Genomic DNA, 23,159 nt, shown 5'->3' on the forward strand with positions numbered 1-23,159 from the left:
GGCGTTACAGGTTGGTGCTCTTCACTTCTCAAAGTGGGCAAACAGAAACTGGCCAATGCTTTGGTGTTTGTCAAGCAGGGTCCTTCTCTTTCTCTGCTGAATTTGTAGTGTATGCCATTTTTCTTGCCTTGATGTAGCTGCCGGGAGGATTTTGTGCTGCTGACATGATCTGTTATTGTTTTGTAAAAGTAAAGGAGCTGCTGTGGCTTGTACCCTCTCTCATGGGGCATGTGCTGGCACGTCTTGGCAGCTACATGTCTTGTTGCTGTAGGACAAGGGCTGAACTAACCTGACTGGAAGAGGGGAGATTAGGTGATATCTGAGGAAGAAATTCTTCCCCATGGGAGTGGTGAGACACTGGCCCAGGTTGGCCAGAGAAGCTGTGGCTGCTCCTCCCTGGAAGTGTTCAAGGCCAGGCTGGATGAGGCTTTGAGCAACCTGGTCTAGTGGAAGGTGTCCCTGCTGATGGCAGGGGGGTTGGAACTGGAGGAGCTTTAAGGTCCCTTCCAACCCAAACCAGTCTGGGATTCTATGATGACTTCTCCAAGCTGGGAACATGGTTCTCCCCATTTTGCACCTCCTATAATCAGCCAGTTCTTTGCAGATTAAGGAGAATGGGAAGATACCCCCCTTCTCAGGCTTGTCAGCTCCTCGCAGGAGAAGCATCTCTGACTTAACGTGCCTTTTGCTTTCCATGATGTTGAACCGGTGCTGTCTCTTGCTGGTTTTGCAGCAGTGGCTCGGGGAAGTGAAGGACAAGAGCTCCATCTTCTCCACGTTGGAGAAGGAGATGACAAAGGCGAAGGCAGTGGGAGAGCAGCTGTACCGCCTGAGACAAGAGCGCAGCATCGACCTCGAGCGCTATCAGGAGAAGGGAAGCCAGCTGTGGGATCGCTGGCAGCGAGTCTGCACCCAGATTGAGACCCGGTGAGGAACCTCCTGCCTCCTTTCACAGATTCACTTTGTGCTTCAGCTGAGAGCTGGGGTCAGGCTTGTTAGCAGCAATATTTTTCCTGATGGAATTCCCGCTGGTGGCCGGGATGTCCCTATAGCCTACGGTGACATTTCACCCTCCTGTTATTTGTCTTGGTTCTTCTCTCAGCCACGCAGAGCTGGAGAGCATCCAGGAGGTGCTGAGTGCACTGGTGGCTGGGATGTCCCTATAGCCTATGGTGACATTTCACCCTCTTATTATTTGTCTTGGTTCTTCTCTCAGCCACGCGGAGCTGGAGAGCATCCAGGAGGTGCTGAGTGATTACCGGCAGTGCCACAGTGCCCTGATCCAGTGGATCGAGAAGATCACGGTCCAGCAGGAGCTGATGAAGCCAGGGCAAGCAGAGGACAGCCGGGTGCTGTCAGAGCAGCTGAGCCAGCAGACGGTAAGACAGGACCTTGATGGCATGGTTGCTGCAGTGGCAGTGTCCTTTCTTTTCTTTTCCTATAATATTTTCACCTATGAGCTTAAAAAACATGAAACAGAGCGGGGAGGAGAGGACAGGCTTGAGCTGAGTGTTTGGGAAGCAGAGGAGCTCTGTTTAGTTTGAGGTGGGGATGAAGCCTTGCATAAAAAAATGAAGAGTATAAAGACTTTATCCAAAAAGCAAGGGACAGGGACTGAAATTCAGCTCGCCACCCGCAGCAGCTGTCCTGACAACCATTTTTGCTTTGCATTTTGTTGAAGGCTTTGGCTGCAGAAATCGAGAAAAATCAAGCCAAACTGGACCAATGTCAGAAATTCTCCCAGCAATACTCAGCTGTTGTCAAGGTACAAGTCCCCTCCTGCCCCGAGATAAGTTTCCACAGTTTGCATCTCCCATGCTCCATGTCTCTCCACCCCTGGTTGCGTTTGCAGGACTACGAGTTGCAGCTCATGACGTACAGGGCGTTCGTCGAGTCGCAGCAGAAGTCTCCCATGAAACGCCGGCGCATGCTCTCCTCCTCAGATGCCATCACGCAGGAGGTAGGAGCACGGTTGCCCACCCAACCTTGCGAGGGAGAAATTATGTTGTGGGGGGTTCTTCGATGCCCACCAAAGCGCCGAGCAGCCTCTGTGGAATGAGCTTTTTTTCTGCTGAACTCTTGTATAAATGAAGTTTCCACCCTCGCTGTTTTTTCCACTAGCCAGAGAGGGTGGCTTAGTGCTCTGAGCACCAGGTATGAAATACTCCTGGGAACCCCTGGGTCAAATCCAGCGGGGTCGGCTCAGCCCTTCAGCCTTGCGAGGTAAATAACCAGAGCACCATGGAGCGTTACTGTGTGTGGATCTTTGGGATGAGACCTTTAGGGATCCCAGGTCCTGTCTGCTCCCTGTGGATATTAAAGATCCCAGTAGCCCTTTTTGTAAGAGTTGAGCATCTGCCCCAGTGTCTGTGACCGGAGTCTCCCCCTCGCTCCAGTGTTGTGCAGCATGCCATGTGTGGCCACAACCCTCCCCATCAGACTTGCTGCATTTTATTGATGCTGTATCGGGTCTGCGAGGTGACTGGGGGGTTCCCCAGCAAGAGATGGTGCATCCATGTCATGTACTGTAAATACATCACTCCAGATCCACAGATGGTGACTGATGGGCCCCATTTCTCCCTTCACAGTTCATGGATTTGCGGACTCGCTATACAGCTCTGGTGACGTTGACCACGCAGCACGTGAAGTACATCAGCGATGCTCTCCGGAGGCTGGAGGAGGAGGAGGTGAGGGTGTTGTATGGAACTGAACTCTATTCAGAACATGCAGGCTCATTTCCTAACGCCCCCAAGGATGCTGCTCCATGTTGAGGTTACATCTTGAGCACTGCTCTTGGGAGCCTCTCAGCCTTTGGAAATCTGGGACCCCTTTGACATGATAACCATGTAGGTTTAGATTAGATATTAGGAAGAAGTTCTTCACTGTGAGGGTGGTCAGACACTGGAACAAGTTGCCCAGAGAAGCTGTGGATGCCCCCTCCCTGGAAGTGTTTAAGGCCAGGTTGGATGAGGCTTTGAGCAACCTGGTCTAGTGGAAGGTGTCCCTGCTGCTGGCAGGGGGGTTGGAACTGGATGATCTTTAAGGTCCCTTCCAATCCAAACCACTCTGTGATTCTATGATTCTATGATCATCCTTCTTCCTCTGTTTGCAGAAAGTAGTGGAGGAAGAGAAGCAGGAGCATGTGGACAAGGTGAAGGAACTCCTGGGCTGGGCCCTGGGATTGAAGCAGAACGTGCAAAGCAGGACGGCTGCTGCTGGGAGCAGAGAGCTGGGTGACATCGAGAAATCCATCTCGGAGCAGCAGGTAAACTGGGGACAACCAGCAGGCAGAGTTTATCTTCTGCAGTTTTTCCACATCTGAATTAAGCTTCTTTTTTCTTTTCTTTTCTTTTCTTTTTCTGACAGGCCCTGAATGAGGAGCTGGCTGCCAAGAAGGAGCAGATCTCAGAGGCCATCAAAACATCACAAATCTTCCTGGCAAAACACAGCCACAAGTGAGTGTGACCCGAGGAGGGGACAGGCAGGGAGGAGTGGTGGCGGGAGATGAGATACCTTAGAGCTGGTGCTGGTGGCATCTCTGGTGTCTGTTGCCCCACTCACACTGAAAACAGTGACGAGCTGCATGTGGAAGTTGTCTTTTTTCTCACCTGCAACAAGAGCTGTGGAATGTGTAACTCATTTATCCTCTTGGGACAATATTAATCCCCTTTATTGTGATCCAGCCCTGTATGTGTGGGGATTTGATGGTACCATGCAGGGCAGCCTTTGCTGAGCACAGTTACCTGTGCTGGTTTTAGCTGAGCTGGGCCAGGATTAGGGTGATGGGAAGAGGGGACTCGTGGTGGGTTTGGTCTTTGCCATCACCAGAAGAACATGGTAATTCTGTGGAGCTGGGAGCTGGCTTGTGCAGTTTCCCTGAGAGACTCTCCCTTTCCCTTTCAGGCTTTCCCACCCAGAGAAGGAACGGATTTCCACTCAGATTGGTACTCTGAAGGAGACCTACCAGGCTCTCTGCAGCGACTCCACGGAGCAGCTCCAGCAGCTTCAGAGCCAACTGGCTCAGGAGACGGAGCACAAGGTACTGCTCTGCCCTCAGTCCTGTACGGACACAGGCCACTCCTCAGGGTGTGAAAAAGGTTTTGCTTGGTTGTGTGTCTCATGGCCACCAGCCACTCACAGCCTGTTGACTTTCTCACTTGCACGTGGTTGCCCTCCATTCTCTTCTGTCCATGTGTCACCCAAAGCATCTGGGTTGGGGTGGTCCATGGAGGCCAAGCAGGAGCTCTTCCTGGTCAATGAGAGAGTTGTCCTTTGTGATGGTTTTCATCAGAGCTCTGCTCTGTGCACAAGGTTTGGCTTGTTCACATGGTGGGCAAGGATGTAGATGGACCTCTGTCCTGGAAATGGTCCCCTTAGCAAATCTGCGTCCTCTGCGTGATGTTTTAACCGCAGAGGGCTCCATCTCACAGGCAGGAGATGCAAGAAGGTGGGTTTCTGCAGAAGGACACTTGCTCCTTGAGGTCTCAGGTATCTCAGGGTCTGAGGTTTGTCTCAGCTGTGCCTGAATGAAGTTGCTATCCCCAGTGGAAGGTGACTCCATCATCCAGGCCCTCAGCTGACCTGGGAGACCTTCATGATCCATTCCCTGTTCCACCAGTGCTCCCATCAACCTCCATCCTTGTTTCTCTGGGTAGGGAGGGCTGAAAGCACATCCTTGTTGCCTCTGTTATGAGCTGTCTTCGGTCATTCACAGATATCCGTGTACGTGTTATGTAAGTGTATATACATGTGTCGATGGATATATTTGTGTGTTTGCTTGCTGGCTCCCTGTACTTTGAAGCAACAACCCACTCAGATCTGGATGTGTGACACAGATTTTGGCTGTTGGGTCCATGAGTGAAGCCCTGTTCGAGCCGCTCATGAGAAGAAGGCGACAGGGCTGCTTGTTTGTAATCTACCCATCCGATTTTCACCTAAAGCTGTGGTGTTTCTCTCCAAATTGGATTTTATAGCACATTTCAAGTGTCTCAGTGCAGTATTTCTATTGCAAGCCCTTTAGCTCTTGTGCTAGCAGCAGAAAATGTATGGTGAGCAAACCAAGTTGTTAGTTGCCACTAAGCCATCGTGGCTTTGATGCTTCTGCTACTGCCAGGAGAGAGCTGAGAGCAGCCTGCCTGTGGAGAGGACACTTTCCCCTTTCCCTTTTCCGCCCTCCTGGGCAGGAAAATGACTTTCTATAGCAAAAACCTTCTCCAGGACTTGCCAGGCTGTTTTCATACAGCATGAGCACGCTTTGGGGCTCAGGCTAGAACAGTTTTCACTCACGCTCTCGATGAAGCCCAGGAAATAAAACAAGAGATGGCAGCGGGGCTTCACCGTAGATCCCCGTCTACGGGGTGATCCCTGCAGCTCTTGTGTGGTGCAGTTGCTTCACTGTAGAGGGAGCATGAGGAACTCTTAACATTTGCTTGCTGGAAACATCCAACTGTCAGAGAGAAGTTCCAAAAGACCAAAAAAAAAAACAACTGCAAAGCAGAACGCGCTAAATTGAGCATGATGTGTCCCCTGTACAGTTTGTGTTTCATGTCAACTGTTTTTAAGATTAACTGACATCCTTGCTTACAAAGTTTTAACTAACCCTCTGGGATTTAAACAAAACAAAACACACAAAGGGAAAAAGGACGGACCTGTGTGTGGGGTTCTTTTTTGCAAAAAAAAAAACCAAACCAGTCGCATGCTGGACGCTAACACCAAGCTTTACACTGTGTGTGATACGGCTGAACTGCTCCATAAGGCTCTGTCTTTAACTGCTCAAGGCACACCCTGCAACTCGGGTAAGTAAAAGCCTTTTACCCCCCTCCCTCTCTCCCTCCCTCCATCTCCCTTTTTTATCTTTCTCTTCTTTTTTTTTTTTTTCTCTCCTCTTCCTCTTTTCTGTCTTTCCACGGCTTGTTCATCTCTGAATGTGCATGTCAGAGTCTGGTGATGATGGTGGAGAGCTGAGGTTTTGCTGGCAGGTTCACTCTGTCTCAGAATGCAGTGAGGGGATCTGCAAACCAGTCTGGTGGAGGCTGCATTCTCTGCTGTACTGGAACTGAGCTGTGCTGTGGCCACACACCCCCAGCTGCTGGTGCTGTTAGACTCACCAATTAAAAAAATAAATCTGAGGGTTTTGGGGGTGCAAAAAGAATTAATTCCACAATCCTGATTCCCTCCTTCCTAGCCCCACAAAAATCTTTTAATGCTTGGGTCAACCTTATACCCAACCAGCAGGACTGGGAGAAACCCAAATGTACAAAGATCGTTACTCTTTATTGTCTTAATTATTACCCTCCCTGTGGGGATAACAGCAAGAAGAGAGAGGCCCCTTGAGAAGCACCAGAGTAGATGGTCTGTTCCCAGTCTGTCACTGTTTCCATGCTGGCACCTCCAAATTCTTGGGTTTCTCCCCTTTCCCTCTCTGGAGAGCAACAGCTACGTGGAGGTGCTGGAGCCGGGCAGAGCGGGTGGCCGTGGTGGTGCTGGGGGAGCTGCCCTGCATGCAGCGCTCCTGCCCCAACGCATGGCCGGTCTGTGTGGCTGTGCTCCACAGCGTGGGGGTCTGTGGTGTTCCCTGGCTGTCCTGGCACTTGAGATCTGCTTGGGAAGAGCAGGATTTAAAGCATGGCAGGAGTCAGTGTGGAAGCTGCGCTGGGAGAGATTCCTAGATGGCTTGAAGTGGACATCTTTGGGGTTATTTCTCCTCTGTGAGTCCACAGTGGGATTTCTGTTGTCTTTACTTTTTACAACTGGAGTTGTTGAATGGCTTTGGTGTGCTTGTTGGTCTCCTTCCCTCTGTTTCTCCATGGAGCTTTAGGAGCACTTCTGGGTTTTGCTGCTTGCCGCTTTGCTGCGTTACTGTCGGTGGATGTTGGAAGCATTTCAGTGCTGCCCTGGGTGATGGACTAGATGAGCATCAAAACTTGCTGGCAAAGTGCAAGCTAGCAAATTTGGGTGCTGTGATGCCTTTGGAGTTGCATTTCAAGCACTTTGGGACTCACTTTCTAGCCTGTTTAGGGTTTTTAAACATTTTTTTTTGGAAAGTGAACCCTCCCTGGAACTCATGCAACCCGAGTGCTGGAAATGCTCAATATTGATTTAATTCTTTTCCATCTCTTTCTGTTCCAGGGCAGCGAAGCTGTGGCAGGAGTGATCGATCTTGGCACGGTAGAAATATTCCCTGTTTTTGGTGCTATGCAGAGAGGTCTTATAGATCAGGACACTGGCCTTGTCCTCTTAGAGGCCCAGGTTATCACATCTGACTTAGTTGTTCCAGAGACCAATGAGAAACTCTCCTTGGAGAAAGGTCTGGCAAGAAACATCATCGATCTCAGGACGTTCCAGGTGCTGCAGGAATTGAAGGATGCTCTCCACCAGGTAGAAGAAATCAGACGTGAAGGGAGGCAGCTCCTGCCTGTCGTTGCTGCGATAGAAGAGGGGAGGATCAGTGAGAGCGTTGGGCTGAAGATTCTTGAAGCTGAGCTTGTCACTGGTGGCTTTAAAGTCCACCAGGGCAGAATCAGCATGGAGACAGCAGTGCAAGAAACGCTCCTTACCCCTCAGCTGTATTCCAGACTCCTGTCTCACCTAGAAGGTGGCAAGGATTTGATTGACCCCAACACTGCTGAGAAAATCAGTCTGTCTGAGCTCATGCACCGATGCATCATCCACCAAGAGACTGGACTGCGGCTGCTCCCAGTCAAGCAGCTGGCGGGTGGGATGGTGAGCTTGAAATCAGGCAGGAAAGTCAGCATCTTCCGTGCAGTCCAGGAAGGGCTGATAGACAGACAGGTAACGGTCAGGTTGCTGGAAGCCCACCTCTTTGCTGGTGGTATTGTTGACCCCAGGACAGGACACAGGCTGACAGTGGATGAGGCTGTGAAACATAATTTGATTGACCAGGATTTGGCATGCACACTTCTTATCCGGCAGCTTCAGACAGGTGGCATCATCGATACCATCACGGGAGAGAGACTGACAATTGATGAAGCTGTAAGGAAAGAGTTGGTAGCACCAAGGATTGCATTGGTGGTCCTGGAATCCCTATGGTCTTTCATGGGGCTCTTGTGGCCAGAAACAGGGGAGATTGTCCCAGTTGCAGATGCTTTAGAGCAAGGAATTCTGTCTACAGAGATGGTTTACAAGATTCTCAGCAAGAGGCAACTCATTAAAGGTGTCTTTATACCAGAAACCACTGAGGTGTTGTCCTGGAAGAAAGCAGTTGAACATGGCATCTTGGAGAGAAATGTGGCGAAGAAGCTGAAATCAACAGTCATCCCTGATGTCATGGCCAACGTGCAGCTTGCTGGTTCTCCAAGCAGAAACAGGCATGGCCAGAGTTTTTCTGGAAGGAGTCCCACAGGTCACAAAGAGCAAAGTGACCCTCTGCTAAGGAGTGATGACGAAAGGCTGATGTTCCACTTGATGACCCACAGCTACATCAACATCCACGATGGCCAGAAGCTGCTCTTAGTGGATGGAGAGTTGAACAATCTCACTAAAGCCCTTGTCCAAACCCAAGAAGATGGATCCTGTGCACACATGTTGGAAGGCGGTGAAGGCTTTGAGGAGACAAAGGCAAATGCATCTCTTGAAAGTGAGCCTTGCAATGGTTTGGCTTTGCAGCAGCTTGAGTTTCAATTTGCTCCTTCAATAGAACAAAGCAAAAAGGTCCTACCACCCAGAACTGCTTTGGTGAATGGGGAGGTGGTGGTGGGACCTGAAAGCCTCCTGTTGGAGGATGCAGAAGATATCTTGCTTGTGGAGGAGCAAGAGCAGGTTTATACCAAAGAGGCTGCTATCAAGAGCGAAGCTGATGCTGAATTTGGAAGAGACCAAGTAGTTTCTACAAGCGAGGACAAACATCAGGTGAAATTATTGATGCCAGAACATCCCAGTGACTTTGGTAGTGGATTTAGAGAAACAGAGGAAATGATGATTGAGGCAGAAGAAGAGTCCAAGCCTACTACAGTAGATGGAGTGGAAAGTATCAAAGATCAGAAGAGGGCATTGGAAAGTGGGGTGGTAGTTGTGAAAAGCGAAATCTGCTTATCAATGGATGTTTCAGAAAGTGGAGATAGACTGGAAATCATGGCAGAGAGGTCTCGGGGTGCAGAGGAACCTGAACTGGAGGCAGAAGATGTTAGAGAGATTTATTTGCTCGATAAAAAAACAGTTGAGAATGGCATGGTGGGAGGAGAGGAGATTGTGCTCCCTAAAACTGGAGAGGCAGAGCAGACAGAAAGGCAAAGTGAGGACGTGGAAAGTGAATTGGAAGTGGAAGGAGGAGAGGGTGAAGAAGTAATAGGTGATGAGAGAGTTGATGAAACATCCCTGCCAGCCCCTGTAGAGCAGGAAGCAGAGGACCCTTTGGAAATGCTGTTAATGCAGCTCCAAAGTGGTGGCATAATCCATGAGCAGACAGGCAAGACTCTTCTTCTAAATGAAGCAGTAGCTCATGGAGTGGTGCCCAGCCACACAGCTGTGAAACTCATGGAGAAAATGAAGATGTTCAGTGGCTTCTTTGATTCTCGTACATGTGAATCATTAACCACTGAGGATGTCATTGAAGAAGGTCTGATGGATGAGAAACTTCTCCAGAAGGTACTTGCATCTGACAAAGCAATAAGTGGCGTTCTTGACCCAGGCAATAACTTTGTCTACTCTATCAAGGATGCTGCTGCTGTTGGCCTTCTGGACAAGGAAACAGCAATGAGGATCTTGGAAGGGCAAGTGGTTACTGGAGGGATTGTTGACTTGAAACGTGGTAAAAAAGTATCAGTCACTTTGGCTTCAAATCTGGGCCTCATAGAGCCAGCAAGTCAGAAAGAGCTGGCCAAGCTGGAGAAAGCTTCCAAAGGGAAAGGCACTGATGAGGTGACCAGACAGAAGCTCATTAACTTACAGGTTGAGACCAGTGGAATTGTAGATCCTAAAACCAAGCAGCCTTTGACTGTTGCCCAGTCTGTTGAAAAAGGGCTCCTGAAAAAGGAAGAAGCTTTTCAGCTCTTGACCAAGCAGATTGCTGATGGAGGTATCATCCATCACGTGTCTGGAATGAGGCTTTCGGTAAACGATGCGATGAAACATGGTTTGATCCATCAAGATTTATGTAACGAGCTCACAGAAGCTGAAAGCGTGTGCCTGCAGGACTGTGTCCATCCTGTTACGAAGGAGAAACTGCCCTTGGCCCAGGCGCTGTCATTAGGGCTCCTTAGTTCAGATTTCCAGAGGAAAGTGCAAGAAATCCAGGCTGGGAGTGGAAGCGTTTTTGATCATGCTTCTGGCCAGAGACTGGCACTCTGTCAAGCGGTAAAGGAGGGCTTGCTGCCCAAGCAGATGATGGAGAAAGTCCTATCATCTTCAGAAATGAAAGAAGGAATTGTAGATCCTGAGAGCTGCATGATCATTCCCTACTCTGAGTTCATAAAGAAGTGTAAAATTGACATTGAATCTGGCCAGAGGTATCTGGAGGTTCATCCCTTCAGAGCCATCAGGGATGAGGTGACGGGGAACAAGCTCACGTGTGCCGAGGCGGTGAGGCTGGGGAAGGTGGACCTTCTGCCCACACTGCGGTTGCTACAGGCCCAGGCTGACAGTGGAGGGGTCGTGGAAGGTTCTGTCAGCAAGAGGCTCTCCCTGAGGGCTGCCGTGGAGCAAGGGCTGCTGGATGAGGAGATGGCCAAACTCATTGCCACCAACCAGATGAGGACTGGGGGAATTATTGATGCTAGCAGTGGGAAAAGATTGACTGTAAAGGAAGCTGTTGAAAAAGAACTGATTAGCCAAAAATTAGCTGCTGCTCTTCAGGAGGCAGAAATATCTGAAGACAAATATGGTTCTGAGGTCTGCAAAGTAGATAGACCCCAGGAAAAAATGGGAGAATTATCTCCAAAAGAGGAAGATGTCCTTGTCTCTGCCAGTGCTGCTAAGAAGTCTGATGGTGCTGAGCACAAAGCTGGATCTGAAGCTGTGACCTATGACGTGGCTGGAGGCACAGCTGCCACCACTGAGAGATCCCCAGTGACCCTGACAAAAGGGAAATCAAAACCTCAAGGAAGTTCAGAGGATGGTGGAACACATCATCCCCAAGAAACAACTGAAGTGACTCCAGAATACCCATCAGTATTAGGTACAGCATCTCTGTCCAAGGAGATGGTGGTGGAAAGGGCTGTGGAAAAAGGGATGGCAGTAAGCAGCTCCCAGGTTAGAGCAGCTGAGGAGAAGGAATTGAGGAGAGAAGTAGAAGAACAAGGGACAAAGAAAGTGGAGGGATTGGGATTGGAGAAAGAGCAGTTGTTCTTGGACACGGAGACACTTCGCAGTGTGGAGGACGGTGAGGAGAGGAGGAAGAGGAGAGGGTTTGTAAGTGCAGAGGGAGTTGTGGCAGGTGAAGAAGGTGCCGTGGTGGCTTCTGAGCAAGAAGAGCGAGTGAGCAGCCTGGACCAGGTAACATCAGCAGCCCCGAGGGAATCTGTTACTGTGGTTCAAGGGAAGGGAGAGATGGGTCCTACAGAGTCTGGAGAACCCCCTGAGACTGGCGTCCCTGTGAAGTCTGCAGGAGATGAGCTTGCAGGTGAAAGAACTGTCGAACATATCAAAGGAGAACCCCTGAGACCAGGTACAGAAGGTCCAGTTGAGCAGCAAAAAACAAGTGAAACTGAGAAAAAACAGAAAAGCAAGAAAAAGAAAGCAAAGCAGAGCGGGGTCCCAGGAGACAGCGCTCAGCCGGAGAAATCTTCTGTGGAAAAACCATCCTTTCCTTTTCCAGTTTCCAAAGAAATTCCAGGGAAGGAGGAGGACTTTGTCTCAAGCACGCCAGAACCAAAACATGAAACCACCACCAAGATTACTGCTGGGTTGGCAAGAGATGCAGCCAAACACATGGGGAGCAGCAGGGAGGAAGGAGAGAAAAAGCCAATTTCTGAGAAAGATAGAGAAAACGGTGGTGGGGGTCAGGTGTTCCCTGTCCCACCAGGACAAGGGGAAGCTCAAGAGATGGTGGAAGGTGGGATCAGAAAGGATCATGATTCCTCAATGGCATTGAGTCTGGAGGAGAGGGTGACCCAGGAAGACACCAAAGTGGAAACCACCAGTGATGTGTCCAGTGTAGCCCCAGCAGCAGACAATCTGCCTGATGAATTAATTATCAGAGAGGAACCCAGAGAAGTTCAGGAAACCTCTACAGTCCTTGAGCTTGGAGAAGAGACACAAGAAGAGCAAACAGTGGAGTTAAGCACAGGCCAAGCAGGTGCCCCTGTTCCCCCAAAATCCCAAGGAGAAACACCACAGGAGAGGACCAGGCAGCTGGGTCCTGGCGATCGGGGCTTGCTCCTACCTGTGATAGTGGAGGGGGAGCTGCTGGAAACCTCCAGGGAATCCACGAGACCAGCCCAGGTAAATTGATGCTTTTTTTTTTTACTATTTCAACATTTTTTTTCTGAGCTATTTGTGGATGTTTGATATTAAATCTCTCTGAGGTCCTCAGCACAGAGGACAGCCAGAAGATGATGAGGGGATGTTTGAGCTTGATGTTGCAGTATCAGCTGCAATGGGTTTGGCAGAGGACCTGGTGATGTAGGACTGAAAACACTCCAGGCTTAGTTGTGGCTTTTTTTTTGTTGTTAGAGCATTGCTTATAAATGACTAATAAGCAGGACTCTCTTTTTGGCACTTTTACTGTAACACCAGAGATCTTTTGCCATTTATAAGCTTATGTTGGAAAAAGAACCGTGTGTTTTTATTTTTCCTGTAGTAAATCTTGTAGATAAGGCTGGAGAGTGGAAAGTCCCTGAAATGAAACTGTATTAACGGATTTCTTCTTTGAAAAAAAACCAAACCAAATACTAGATAATCCTTTTGTTTGCTTTTCTCTCTGAATCTGAGGTTTTGTTTTACTATTTGATTCTGTAGATCATGTTCAGCAAGAAGATGTGTCTGGAGCACGATGAGAAGTTGATATCGTATCTCTCCATGCTCCGAGATATCGAGATGAGAATCAAACGGGCGCAGCCAGTGGAGCAGAATTTGGCAGCTCTGCACGAGCTGCTGCAGCAGGCAGAGGTGAGCGAGGCTGGGACAGTGTTAGGCAGGACTAGGATTAGGATTAAGCAGGACAGAGCTCATCTTTCCTCTCCCCACCTTCATGCACAGCCCTTGTACCTCCTCCCTGCTCCTGGGAGCCAGCCAGGGAGGTTAGTCTCAAGTTGAACAGGAATTTATAGGCAAAGCCTGTCCCTCCCTGCTCCGGCGTTGCCTCTGGCTCACCTTCTCCTCCCTGCTTAGACAATAACCTAAGCTTGGCTGAAAAGAATTTTATAGCCTGGAGAAAGACCAGGCGAGTGCTGGCAGCTGAGTGGGGTTGGAGGATGGTAATGAATCTTCCCAGGAGATAGACTCAGTGTTGGGAGCTGGGTCTCCAAAACCTTTCCTCAGCTTTGGCAGTGGGAAGATGAAGTCACCATATCTTAGACATAACGATGCTGTCTCGCCCCAGGCCCTGGGCGCTGAGCTGCGGGAGCTGAGCTTCCCAGTGAATCAGGAGTTGGATGCCGTGGAGTGGATTGTGGCCAACCCCCCTGAAGAAGTCCCTGAACAATTACTGAAGGCTTTGGAGAAGGATGCCAAGAACCTCCAGAAGTCTCTGAGCTCTGCAAGTGATGTCCTGGAGGCCCGGCTGCAAAACCTTCGTGGGGCAGCAGAAACTAAAAAGGTAGAGCTAACAACTGTCCCCACTGCCCCCTAAACACCCCAGTGCTCCTTCCCCGGAGCGCTCTGCTCCTTCTTTAAATGATACATTTCTGGTTTTAAGGCTAAAATCCTGGCACATTATGAGACTCTCCAGGACAAACTCCAGGAGCTGCTGAGCTGGGTCTCAGGCACTGCAGAGTCGCTGGACGGCAGCGATTCCCACCACGCGACTGATGTGAACAGCTTGAGTCGCTGCCTCCAGCACTACAAGGTAACCATGGCAATGCCCCTAATCCTTCTGGCTGATGAAGTTGCTGTCCTGTGTGTGGAGGAGAAGCTTTTAATCCTGCTTCCCTCCTGGACCCTTGGTGGGTTTGCCTTTATCCTTTGTTGCAGGAGGAGCAACAATGTTGTACTTGCTCCAAAGTCATTTGTTTCCACAATACATGAACCATCTGGTTTTGGTCATTAGGGGAACATGCTCGAGTGCAGGTGTGTGATGGGGGCTGAGCAACCAGGAGGGATTCCCACCAGGCTCTGTGATGTTGAGGAGAGAGCTGCTTCCTCTGTGGGGCTCTGAGAGCCCCCTCCATCACACCTGCCCCGGTCTCCATCGACTACGAGGAGCCCAGGCTTCCCTCTGCATTTCATAGAATCACAGAATCGTTTTGGTTGGAAAAGACTAAGATCATTGAGTCCAACTGTAAACCCAACACTGACAAGTCCACCTCCAAACCATGTCCCTAAGCACTACATCTACCCATCTTTTAAATACCTCCAGAGATGGTGACTCCACCACTCCCCTGGGCAGCCTGTTCCAATGCTTGACAACTCTTTCTGTGAAGGAATTTTTCCAAATATTGAATCTAAACCTCCCCAGGTGCAACTTGAGGCCATTTCCTCTTCCTTCCTTGATCTTTTAGTGATAGCTCTCAAGATTTGGTCAGTTCAGCATCTCCTGTTTGCTGGTAGCACCTTGGTGTTGAAATCAGGGGATCAAAGGCTTTGAGAGCTGATGGTAGCACATGGAGTCACCATGGACAGGACTGAGCTGCTGACAGCTCCAGGTCTGGGTCACCTTCAGAGTTTCAGCAGACCCAAGGGCAGCCCTGCACGGATGGTTCGAGCAACCTCTTGGGGAGGTGCTGGAGGCCTGGTGCAGAGGAGCGTTGGAAAATAGGGATGCTGTCACCTGGATGCTTTTGGGACCATTTAGGGTTTGTGGAATATATTGTTCTGGTGACACTGCACTTTTTGTGGGTGTGTTCTGCTGCCTGTCTGCGTGTCCCATCTGAAGCTGGCAGTGCAGGAAAGTGCTGGCTGCAAAGTTATCTTGCCTGACAGGTCTTTTCCCTCCCGTTCAGGAGCTGAAAGAGCCCCTCGCTGACACCAAATCTCAGCTCGATGCCACCGCCTTCGACATCCAGTTCCTTATCTCAGAGCATGCCCAGGACTTGACCCCTCAGCAGAGCAGGCAGCTGCTGAGGCTGCTCCATGAGCTGCAGAAGGCTTTCCAGGACTTGTCGGAGCATGTGACAGCTCGGGTGGAGGTCCTGCAGGTCTGTCTCCAACAAGTGGAGCAGACAGATCAGGTGAAGGTTGTGAGACATCTGCTTCCTGGCTGCAATTTGCTCGCTGAAGCGCTTCCCGGCCACAAGAACGTGCGCTGAGACACCTCGTATTTGGGATTTCACATGCATGCCACTCACAGTTTATGACTTTTCATTGCACATCATGAGCTTCCTCTAAAGTCTTTCTTCTTCCTACCAAGTAATTCCCAGGCAGAAAGTCACTTTCCTCCCAAAAGACGGAGACCTGCTGAGGTCTGGGTAGCACAGCCGGGCAGTCCTCTGCTAGACATCGAGTTGTTTTGGGCTGGGTGGAATAAACCCTGGTTTCTGTAACCCCACCAGAAAATCCCTGTGCAGAGGGGCCACCACAGCCACCTGGCACTTTTAATGGCTTATTTCCACTGCACAAGTCAGGTATTGCTGTCCCAGAGAAACAGCTGATGATGTATCACGGCAGCATGGAGCTGCAAAAGCAAGATCTCGGGTCTCTGCTGCATTGCTGCAGCACCCATCACTGCATGGATCCTCTTATTCAAGACAGGATTAATGTGGTTTTTATTAACAATTGCTCTCTGTAACTCTTGCCTGTCCTCTCTGGAGTGTGTGTGTGTGTGTATTAACCAGTTTGCTTTGCTTTTTTCAGATTGAGTGTGCGCCCATCCTAACCCAGGAAGAACTCGCTTTGCAGCTGAAGAGCTCTTAAGAAGGCTCTTTCAATTTGCTTCTGTTGTTTATCTTATGACTGGGAGAAACAAGCACAGTGTTTTGCACAAGTTTGTACATCACCTTGCTGAAATGCCCAGGGAAACTCAAAAAAAACCTCCCTTCTGTCTCCCCTGGGAAAGGGGAACAGGAACGTTGCAGGGACTCTCAGGTCACATCATGCTCAATTGCTCAAACAGGCGCTTCTGTGTTGTGCTCTGGCAGCAAAACGGAGGAGCTGGATCAGCTACAGAAACACTTTCTCTCTCCTGGGCTCCCTCTCCAACCCCAGGGTCAAAAAAAAAGCAACTTACTTGGGTTATTTGGAGCTCCACAGTGGTGCTGCCTGACCTCAGGTGGTTGGTACCTCTCCTTCGATGAGTTTCTGCTGCAGTTTTAATGTTTCTAAAGTTGAATGGAAAAGGCACAGAAACTTTTGACTGAGCTCTCCTGGGGGAGGAGTGCATGACCTGGAGCGTAGCTCCACGTTGGAGCTCAACAAGCTTCTCAAAGAGCAGATTGAGAGAAACCTGCTGGAATGGTGGCAAATGTTCAGCCAGCAGGTCCTGCTGGGCAGGGACTCGGCACCTCAGCCCCGTTCCCGCAGCGTGTGAACTGGAGAGGGAGAGGGAGCACCTGGAGAGCTGCCAAAGCTTTTTTCTGTGCTGCATCCTCATCTTCAGGAGCTGCTCCAACTGTAACCTCTCACCTTGCCTTTCAGTGATGTGTGTGACCAGAGGTGCAGCACCAGGTACTAACTGTCCCCTCTCCCTGCAGACGCTGCAGGAGCAGCAGGCAGCCCGGGCGCAGAACCTGGCCGAGCTGAGCCGCTGGCTGTGCCAAGCAGAGGACACACTGGCAGAGCAGCAGAGAGCAGCCAGCGAAGGGGACCTGTCCACCTTGCAGCAGAGGCAAAGCGATGTTAAGGTCAGTGCTTTAAAAACAACAAAACAAATGGGAGTCAGAAGGCAGAGAGGCTCGGTGCTGCCTCGGGAGCACGCAGAGCCTGATGGCATCATCTGTCTAGGAGCTGCAGAGGAACATGCACACCCGAGCTGCCTCCTTTGCCAGCGTCCTGAAAAGCACAGAGGAGTTTTTGGAGGAGAACAAGGCAAAGATGGAGCCTGGGGAACTGGCAGCACTGCAAGAGAAGCTCCAGCTTGCTAAGGAGCAGTACCGGTCCCTCCAGGAGAGGACAGAGATGGCTCAGAAGGAGCTGGAGAGCGCTGTGACTGCTGCCGTGCAGCAGGAGACTGAGAAGGTAACAAAGAGCTGTTGGCCCCGGGTTCTGCTTGAGGACAGGGAGGTCCAGTCAGTGCAGGTTCATTTGGGGTCCTGGGTGATGTGGGGTAAAGAAATTTACTGTTCCTGTGTGTCCCCTGGGCGAGGTGGGGCTCTGACACTGTGCCCCTTCACAAAATACCTTGAGACCTGCAGCCACAGATGAGCTGGTTGTGGAGGAAATGGGGGAGTAGAAGGCATCTTGCTCTGCCTTTGGGCCAACCTTTGATGGGAGCCTGAGCATCAGCCCCTCCACACGCTGGCGGTGAAAGCGATGCTCACACCTGCCTGTGTGGAGTCACAGCCCTTCGGGGTGGGGACCCTGGGTTGTATCAGGGTCAGAAATGCAACGTAGCAGAGAGAGTTGAGTTTATTCACAGCTTCTTTGCACCTTCCCACCCTTCCAGAGAGCCACAAAGTCTTTCACAGGTCTCTCAGGGTCTCAGGTATTTGCTGTGGCTGGAAAACTTGTTTGGGGTTTTTCTTCTGTTGATTTTTGTCTCCTTCCCCCATGCAGCAGTTTGCTGAACGTGCATAAAATGGATCATTCTTATCTGGAGCCTTTGTGCTTTCAGGTGAAAGCTGCCAAAGAGCTGGAGGAGAACAGCAATAAGATCGATTCCCTTTTGAACTGGGTGGCATCCCTAGAGCAGAAGGGAGAGTTCCTGAAGTACAGACCACACCCCATTGAGCAAGCACCAGGGGCACGAGCAGGGACAGGCACTCAGGATGTCCCCGATGGCCACGTCGTGGGAGCAGAGAGTGCTGCTGAGAGCCTGGATGAGCAGTACGAGAGGCTGAAGGTCAGGACCAACACCCTCTCCCTCTCAAAGCTTTCTGCCCAACACACTGACCCTGCATCTGGCTGCTGATGTAGCTGGAACGGGGAGTTAGATGGGTCTGGCCTCCAAAACATGTGTTCAAGATGATTTTCCATATGGGAGACTTGGGAAGTCCCTGCTTGGCTTCCTGGAGGACGTTCTCTCTGTGTTGGTGGGTGGGTACCATGGGATGGTGCAATCGGGGTAATGAGAGAAGGTGCCCATCATGGTCAGGGAAGGGGTTCCTCTCCCATGTCCCTCCCACCTTGCTGGAGCTGTAGGAGGGTGTGGAGGCTCAGTCACACGTGTGACCTCACTGCAGCTGCTGGGTGCTGGTGGGCAGAGACCCTCGGTCACAAATATCACCTTTGCTTCCCTGTATCTTTCAGGCCCAGCACCAGGAGCTGCTGTCCCAGCAGCAGGATGTCATCTTGGCCACGCAGTCAGCACAGGCTTTCCTGGACAAGCATGGCCACAGCCTGGCTGGGGAGGAGCGGGACCGGCTCCAGGGCCGGCTGGCAGAGCTGAAGGACCAGTACACAGCTTCCCTCTCGCAGTCAGAAACGCGGCTGAAGCAAGTGCAAGTCCTGCGGGATGAGCTGCAGAAGTTCTTGCGGGATCACGGGGAGTTCGAAGCTTGGCTGAAGCAAGCAGAGCAGGATCTGGAGGGGATGTACAAGGGGGACAGCGACCCTGCAGCCCTCAGGCAGCTGCTCCTGCGACAGGGGAGCTTCTCAGAAGATGTGATCTCCCACAAAGGTGACCTGAGGTTTGTTACCATGTCGGGGCAGAAGGTGCTGGATGTGGAAGAAGCTGCTGCGGACGCAGGGTCCCAACTGCTGATGTCTGGGAACGTGGTCAAGAGCAAGTTGGAGGACGCGACACAGCGATACACCACGCTGCACTCCAAGGTACGGGGAGGGCTTTGCAAGGCTGGGAGTTGAACCCTGGGTGCTGTTTTCCTTGTAGAATGAGCAGGGATGGCAGAGGGACATTTCTCTTGCATGTCTGGCTGGACTGATAGCACATGTGTAGATTGTAGGACAAGGATTGTCTTCTTCAGAGCTTGAGCAGGAGTAACACCCTCTGTCTTGGTGCTGGTCTGTATGTTGCCTCTTGTAATTCCTTTAACACAAAAAATATTTTTTTTAATTGTTTTTTTCTTTCTTGATGATTCCTGTGCATTTTCCACCAGTGCCCAGGCTGCTCTGTGCCTGTGTGACTCCTCCTGTTATGTCTCGTTGCTCCTTTGCAGTGCACCAAGCTTGGCTCCCATCTGAACACCTTGCTGGATCACTACCAGCAGTTCCAGGAGGTGGCAGAATCTCTGAGGACGTGGCTGCAAGAGAGCGAAGCTGCCATTGGGAAACTGCTCTCGGAGACAGTTTCTTCAGATCCGGCCGTTCTGCAGAAGCAGCTCGCCAGCGCCAAGGTACGAGGTCCTGGGTGATCTCCTGGGGGAGTGTTGGAGCCTGTTGGGACTTCGGCTGCTGCTCTGAGCAGTCAGCAGCAGGAAAGAGACTGGATCCATTCACTTTTTTTGCTGGTTGAGTGCAAAGATGTACCTGTGGGCTCAGGAGGTCGTGGTGGTGCTGATCAGGTGGAGCCAGAGTCTTCTGAGAGGTGCTCAGAGCAAGGACCAGGGGCTGCAGTCATAGGGCTGCCACAGGGGACATCCCAGTGAGATGTGGGTGGACATTCCTCGCCAACGAGGGTGGCTGGGTGCTGGGACAGCCCAGACCCCCTGAGCCAGCTCTGGGTTTGGACCTTCCAACCTACATTATTATTTTTCTTAATGATTCTGCGATTTAAACCCTGAGCAAGGTTTAATTAGAGCACTGAGCTCCTGGTGGGTGCAGGTCTCTTGTGTGTGACCCACTGGTGACTTTACCCTGTCTCATGTCAAAGCAGCAGCTGCAGGGAGACCTTGCTGCGCATCAGGTGCCAGTGGAGAAGCTGCAGAAAGCGGCTTGGTCCCTGCTGGAGGTACAAGGGGAGCCAGCCCCAGACCACGGGCACATCCAGGAGACAACAGGTACAGAGCAAAGCAGCCACCTGCGTCAGCAGGGGTGGTTGGGGAGAGTGTGAAAACCAACCAGGGAGGGAGGAAAGAAGAAATCTCCTATTTGTGGGAGAAGGTGGGGCAAAGGCACCCAGCAACACATCTTCAGGGCTTGTGTTTGCACGTGGGGAGGGCTGTGACCCACTTTGGCCGTTTGCGTTGGGTCCCATCTCTCTGCTGAGTTTGGGGATGGGGATTTGTCATCAGCGAGAGCTGGGCAGGAGCCCAGGTGGTCCTTGCTGCTCTCTGAGCACCAGGTGAGAAGCTCTTTGCCTCTGATTCTCCTTTGCGCTGAACTCTGCAGATGCCATCGTGAGCCGCTTCCAGAGCCTCTCCCAGCAGATGACCGAGCGCTCGGACCTGCTGCAGAAATCCATCGCCCAGTCCCAAAGCGTCCAGGAGAGTCTGGAGAGCCTCCTCCAGTCAGTGGCTGAGATCGAGAAGAATCTGGAGAGAGAGCAACCAGCCACACTCTCCTCCACCTCCATCCAGGACTCACTTGCCACCAGCGCGGTAAGGCTGGTCCCTGAGCTCCTGCCACTCCTGGCTGCAGGACCTGAACCGTGCGGGCAGTTGTGGGGGTTGGCTACAGTGTTCTAAAAGCACAAAAAAAATCCCCTAAAAAGGGATATGAGCAGAACCTTCACTTGATTTCTTTAAGGCAGGGCACAGACTTGTTGAAAGTTTCTCTTCTGCTGACAAGTGGGGCTTATGAAAAGGCAGAGCAGGTTGGGGAGATCAGAGAGGAAAGGAAAACTGGGATAGAAAACTGTTCCTGCCCAACTGTTCTTTCCCAAGGGTGGCCCAGCCTCTTCACACCAGTTCAGTTTTACTCAAGACCCTTCCTAAAGCAGCATCCCTTTCTGTGTGTGCTTCCCACAGAAGCTGAAGCAGGACCTTGCCAGGCAAAAAAGCTGCCTGGAGGCCACTCGTGAGATGGTGACACGATTCATGGAGGCAGCAGACAGCCCCACGGCCTCTGCCCTGCAGGGCAAACTGGCAGAGGTGACCGAGCACTTTACCAGGCTGTGCCAGCAGCAGCGGGAGAGGGAGGACACGCTGAAGGGCCTCCTCCCAAAGGTCGAGCAATATGAGGAACTCTCGGAGAAGTTGCAGCAGTTCACAGAGAGCAGAACACGGATGTTGGCATCTGGGAACCAGCCAGACCGGGACATCGCTCACTTCTCCCAGCACATCCAGGTGAGATGCAGGGGGAAAGATCCCACCTGGCTCAGGTTTCTAGGACAGGGCCATTTTGGAATGACTTTTTTTTCCCTGGGTGAACAGCCCCTGGTTCACTCCCAGGCTGGCAGGATCTGCAGAACCTGTGCTGGCTCTTTGCTTGGGGAAAGGAGCGTGGCCAGAGCGGGTGAGGCTGTTTCCAGCAGTGAGAGAGGGGAATGGCATTTCCCTGGAGCCAGGCTGGCTTTCGGAAGGGATCTCTAGCCAGGCTCCAAGGGGCCAGACCAAATATAGCAAAGTTTTACTAATTAAACACTCCATGGGGTTAATACAGCAAAAACCACCCGAGCGCTGGCAGTGAGCGCAGTGCAGGATGTGACCAAGCCCTCGGAGATGCCGTGGCTCCTGGTAGCTGGTTCATGGCTGCGTGGGGTTCCTCCCTCTGGCTTCCTACGAGTGCTCTGCTGCGGGGGGTGGTTTGACCACAGCCTCAGAAATGTGCTGAGTCAGGATAAAACCAGCCACTTGTGCTGGGAGGGGGTTGATTTGGCTCGGTCTAGGGCCCCCCCATCCCATTCACTGTGTGGCCTTACACCAGCACCAGGGAAGGTGGGACTTTGCACCCGCAGCTGCTTGAGGTATTTGCTGAACCAGGGGAGCAGGTGGGGCTGAGCCGTGCCCACCCATGCCATGCTGGTGCAATTCATGGTGCTGCCCACAGCGGGTCTCTCTGGTTCACCAGGACACAGGGCTGTCCAGTTCATCCCCTGTTCCCAAATCTGCTGGCTTGGGATTTGCTCTTGGCAGGAACTGAATTTGGAGATGAGGCAGCACCAGGAGGACCTGGCCACCCTGGAGCACCTGGCTGCGGAGCTGAGCTCCTGTGGCTTTGCCCCCAGCACTTCCCAGCAGCAGGAGAAGCTGCAGAACCTGAAAAAAGATTTCCTGCAGCTGCAGAAGGTGGCAAAAGAGAGGTGAGTCCCAGGGACCTGGCTTCTCCCTGGGGAAGTGAGTTTGGGGGTGACTCTGTGGTCAGAGCAAGACCCCATGGAGATCCCCTTTCCACGGGGAGGGGCACGAGCAAACTCTTCCTGCCTCCCACACCAGGAGACAGGAGGCAGCTCGCTCCAGCTGACGCTTTAAAAAAAGCCTTGGCTGGGGGCGTTGTGAAAAATTCCTGGTGCTGCAGGAGCCGCCGTTTGTTCGTGCGTTTCCCGGCGTGTGGGCTGTCACAGCTCCAGCCCGGAGCATCTTGCCGGAGGGGAGCGGGGTGCTGGCAGGGAATCAGGAGGTGACACAGCCTGTCCCCAGAGTCCCCTGAAATTGGGGGTAAAAGGGAGCTTTAGCAGCAGCCTGAGCTCGAATTGGCTATGCCAGCGTGAGCAGGGTTGGAGGGAGGGTAGGTTTAGATTAGATATTAGGAAGAAATTCTTTCCTGTGGGGGTGGTCAGACACTGGAACAGGTTGCCCAGAGAAGCTGTGGCTGCTCCTCCCTGGAAGTGTTGAAGGCCAGGTTGGATGAGGCTTTGAGCAACCTGGTCTAGTGGAAGGTGTCCCTGCTCATGGCAGGGGGTTGGAACTGGATGATCTTTAAGGTCCCTTCCAACCCAAACCATTCGATGATTCTATGACAGCTCGCCTGTGTCCCCAGGGGGGGTCACACCTCCCAGGCTGTATCTCCAGCCTCCCTGGTGAATACAAAGAAGGGGATGGGGAAAAGTAAATGAATCTCATTATAATTCCCAGTGATTCAGCATCGTGCAGAGAGCTGCCTCCGGCCAGCCCCGTGCAGGCTGCTCACAGCTGCGGTCGGTAGGATGAGCTGGAGGGGCCAGTGGCTCCTGCCCAGGG

At 51.6% G+C, this 23,159-nt stretch overlaps 1 protein-coding gene across 1 annotated transcript in view; it reads left to right on the forward strand.

Annotated features, from left to right (window-relative positions):
- The window catches only part of MACF1 (microtubule actin crosslinking factor 1), a gene marked incomplete at both ends in the record, with an annotated part of 49,011 nt that overhangs the window by 16,553 nt on the left and 9,299 nt on the right, over positions 1–23,159 (forward strand). Inside the window, 22 exons of the mRNA XM_029087073.1 lie at positions 685–927; positions 1,217–1,379; positions 1,682–1,765; positions 1,853–1,960; positions 2,589–2,687; positions 3,113–3,265; positions 3,367–3,455; positions 3,904–4,039; positions 7,129–12,396; positions 12,913–13,062; positions 13,496–13,711; positions 13,811–13,960; positions 15,054–15,287; positions 16,740–16,889; positions 16,990–17,223; positions 17,819–18,046; positions 18,454–18,975; positions 19,320–19,496; positions 19,976–20,099; positions 20,431–20,639; positions 21,009–21,326; positions 22,116–22,282. Coding sequence (XP_028942906.1) covers positions 685–927; positions 1,217–1,379; positions 1,682–1,765; positions 1,853–1,960; positions 2,589–2,687; positions 3,113–3,265; positions 3,367–3,455; positions 3,904–4,039; positions 7,129–12,396; positions 12,913–13,062; positions 13,496–13,711; positions 13,811–13,960; positions 15,054–15,287; positions 16,740–16,889; positions 16,990–17,223; positions 17,819–18,046; positions 18,454–18,975; positions 19,320–19,496; positions 19,976–20,099; positions 20,431–20,639; positions 21,009–21,326; positions 22,116–22,282 — 9,222 coding nt within the window. The remainder of the gene's footprint in view (positions 1–684; positions 928–1,216; positions 1,380–1,681; positions 1,766–1,852; positions 1,961–2,588; positions 2,688–3,112; positions 3,266–3,366; positions 3,456–3,903; positions 4,040–7,128; positions 12,397–12,912; positions 13,063–13,495; positions 13,712–13,810; positions 13,961–15,053; positions 15,288–16,739; positions 16,890–16,989; positions 17,224–17,818; positions 18,047–18,453; positions 18,976–19,319; positions 19,497–19,975; positions 20,100–20,430; positions 20,640–21,008; positions 21,327–22,115; positions 22,283–23,159) is intronic.

Source organism: Antrostomus carolinensis, unplaced genomic scaffold, assembly GCF_000700745.2.
Source record: "Antrostomus carolinensis isolate BGI_N321 unplaced genomic scaffold, ASM70074v2 scaffold27790, whole genome shotgun sequence".
NCBI classification, from domain to species: domain Eukaryota; kingdom Metazoa; phylum Chordata; class Aves; order Caprimulgiformes; family Caprimulgidae; genus Antrostomus; species Antrostomus carolinensis.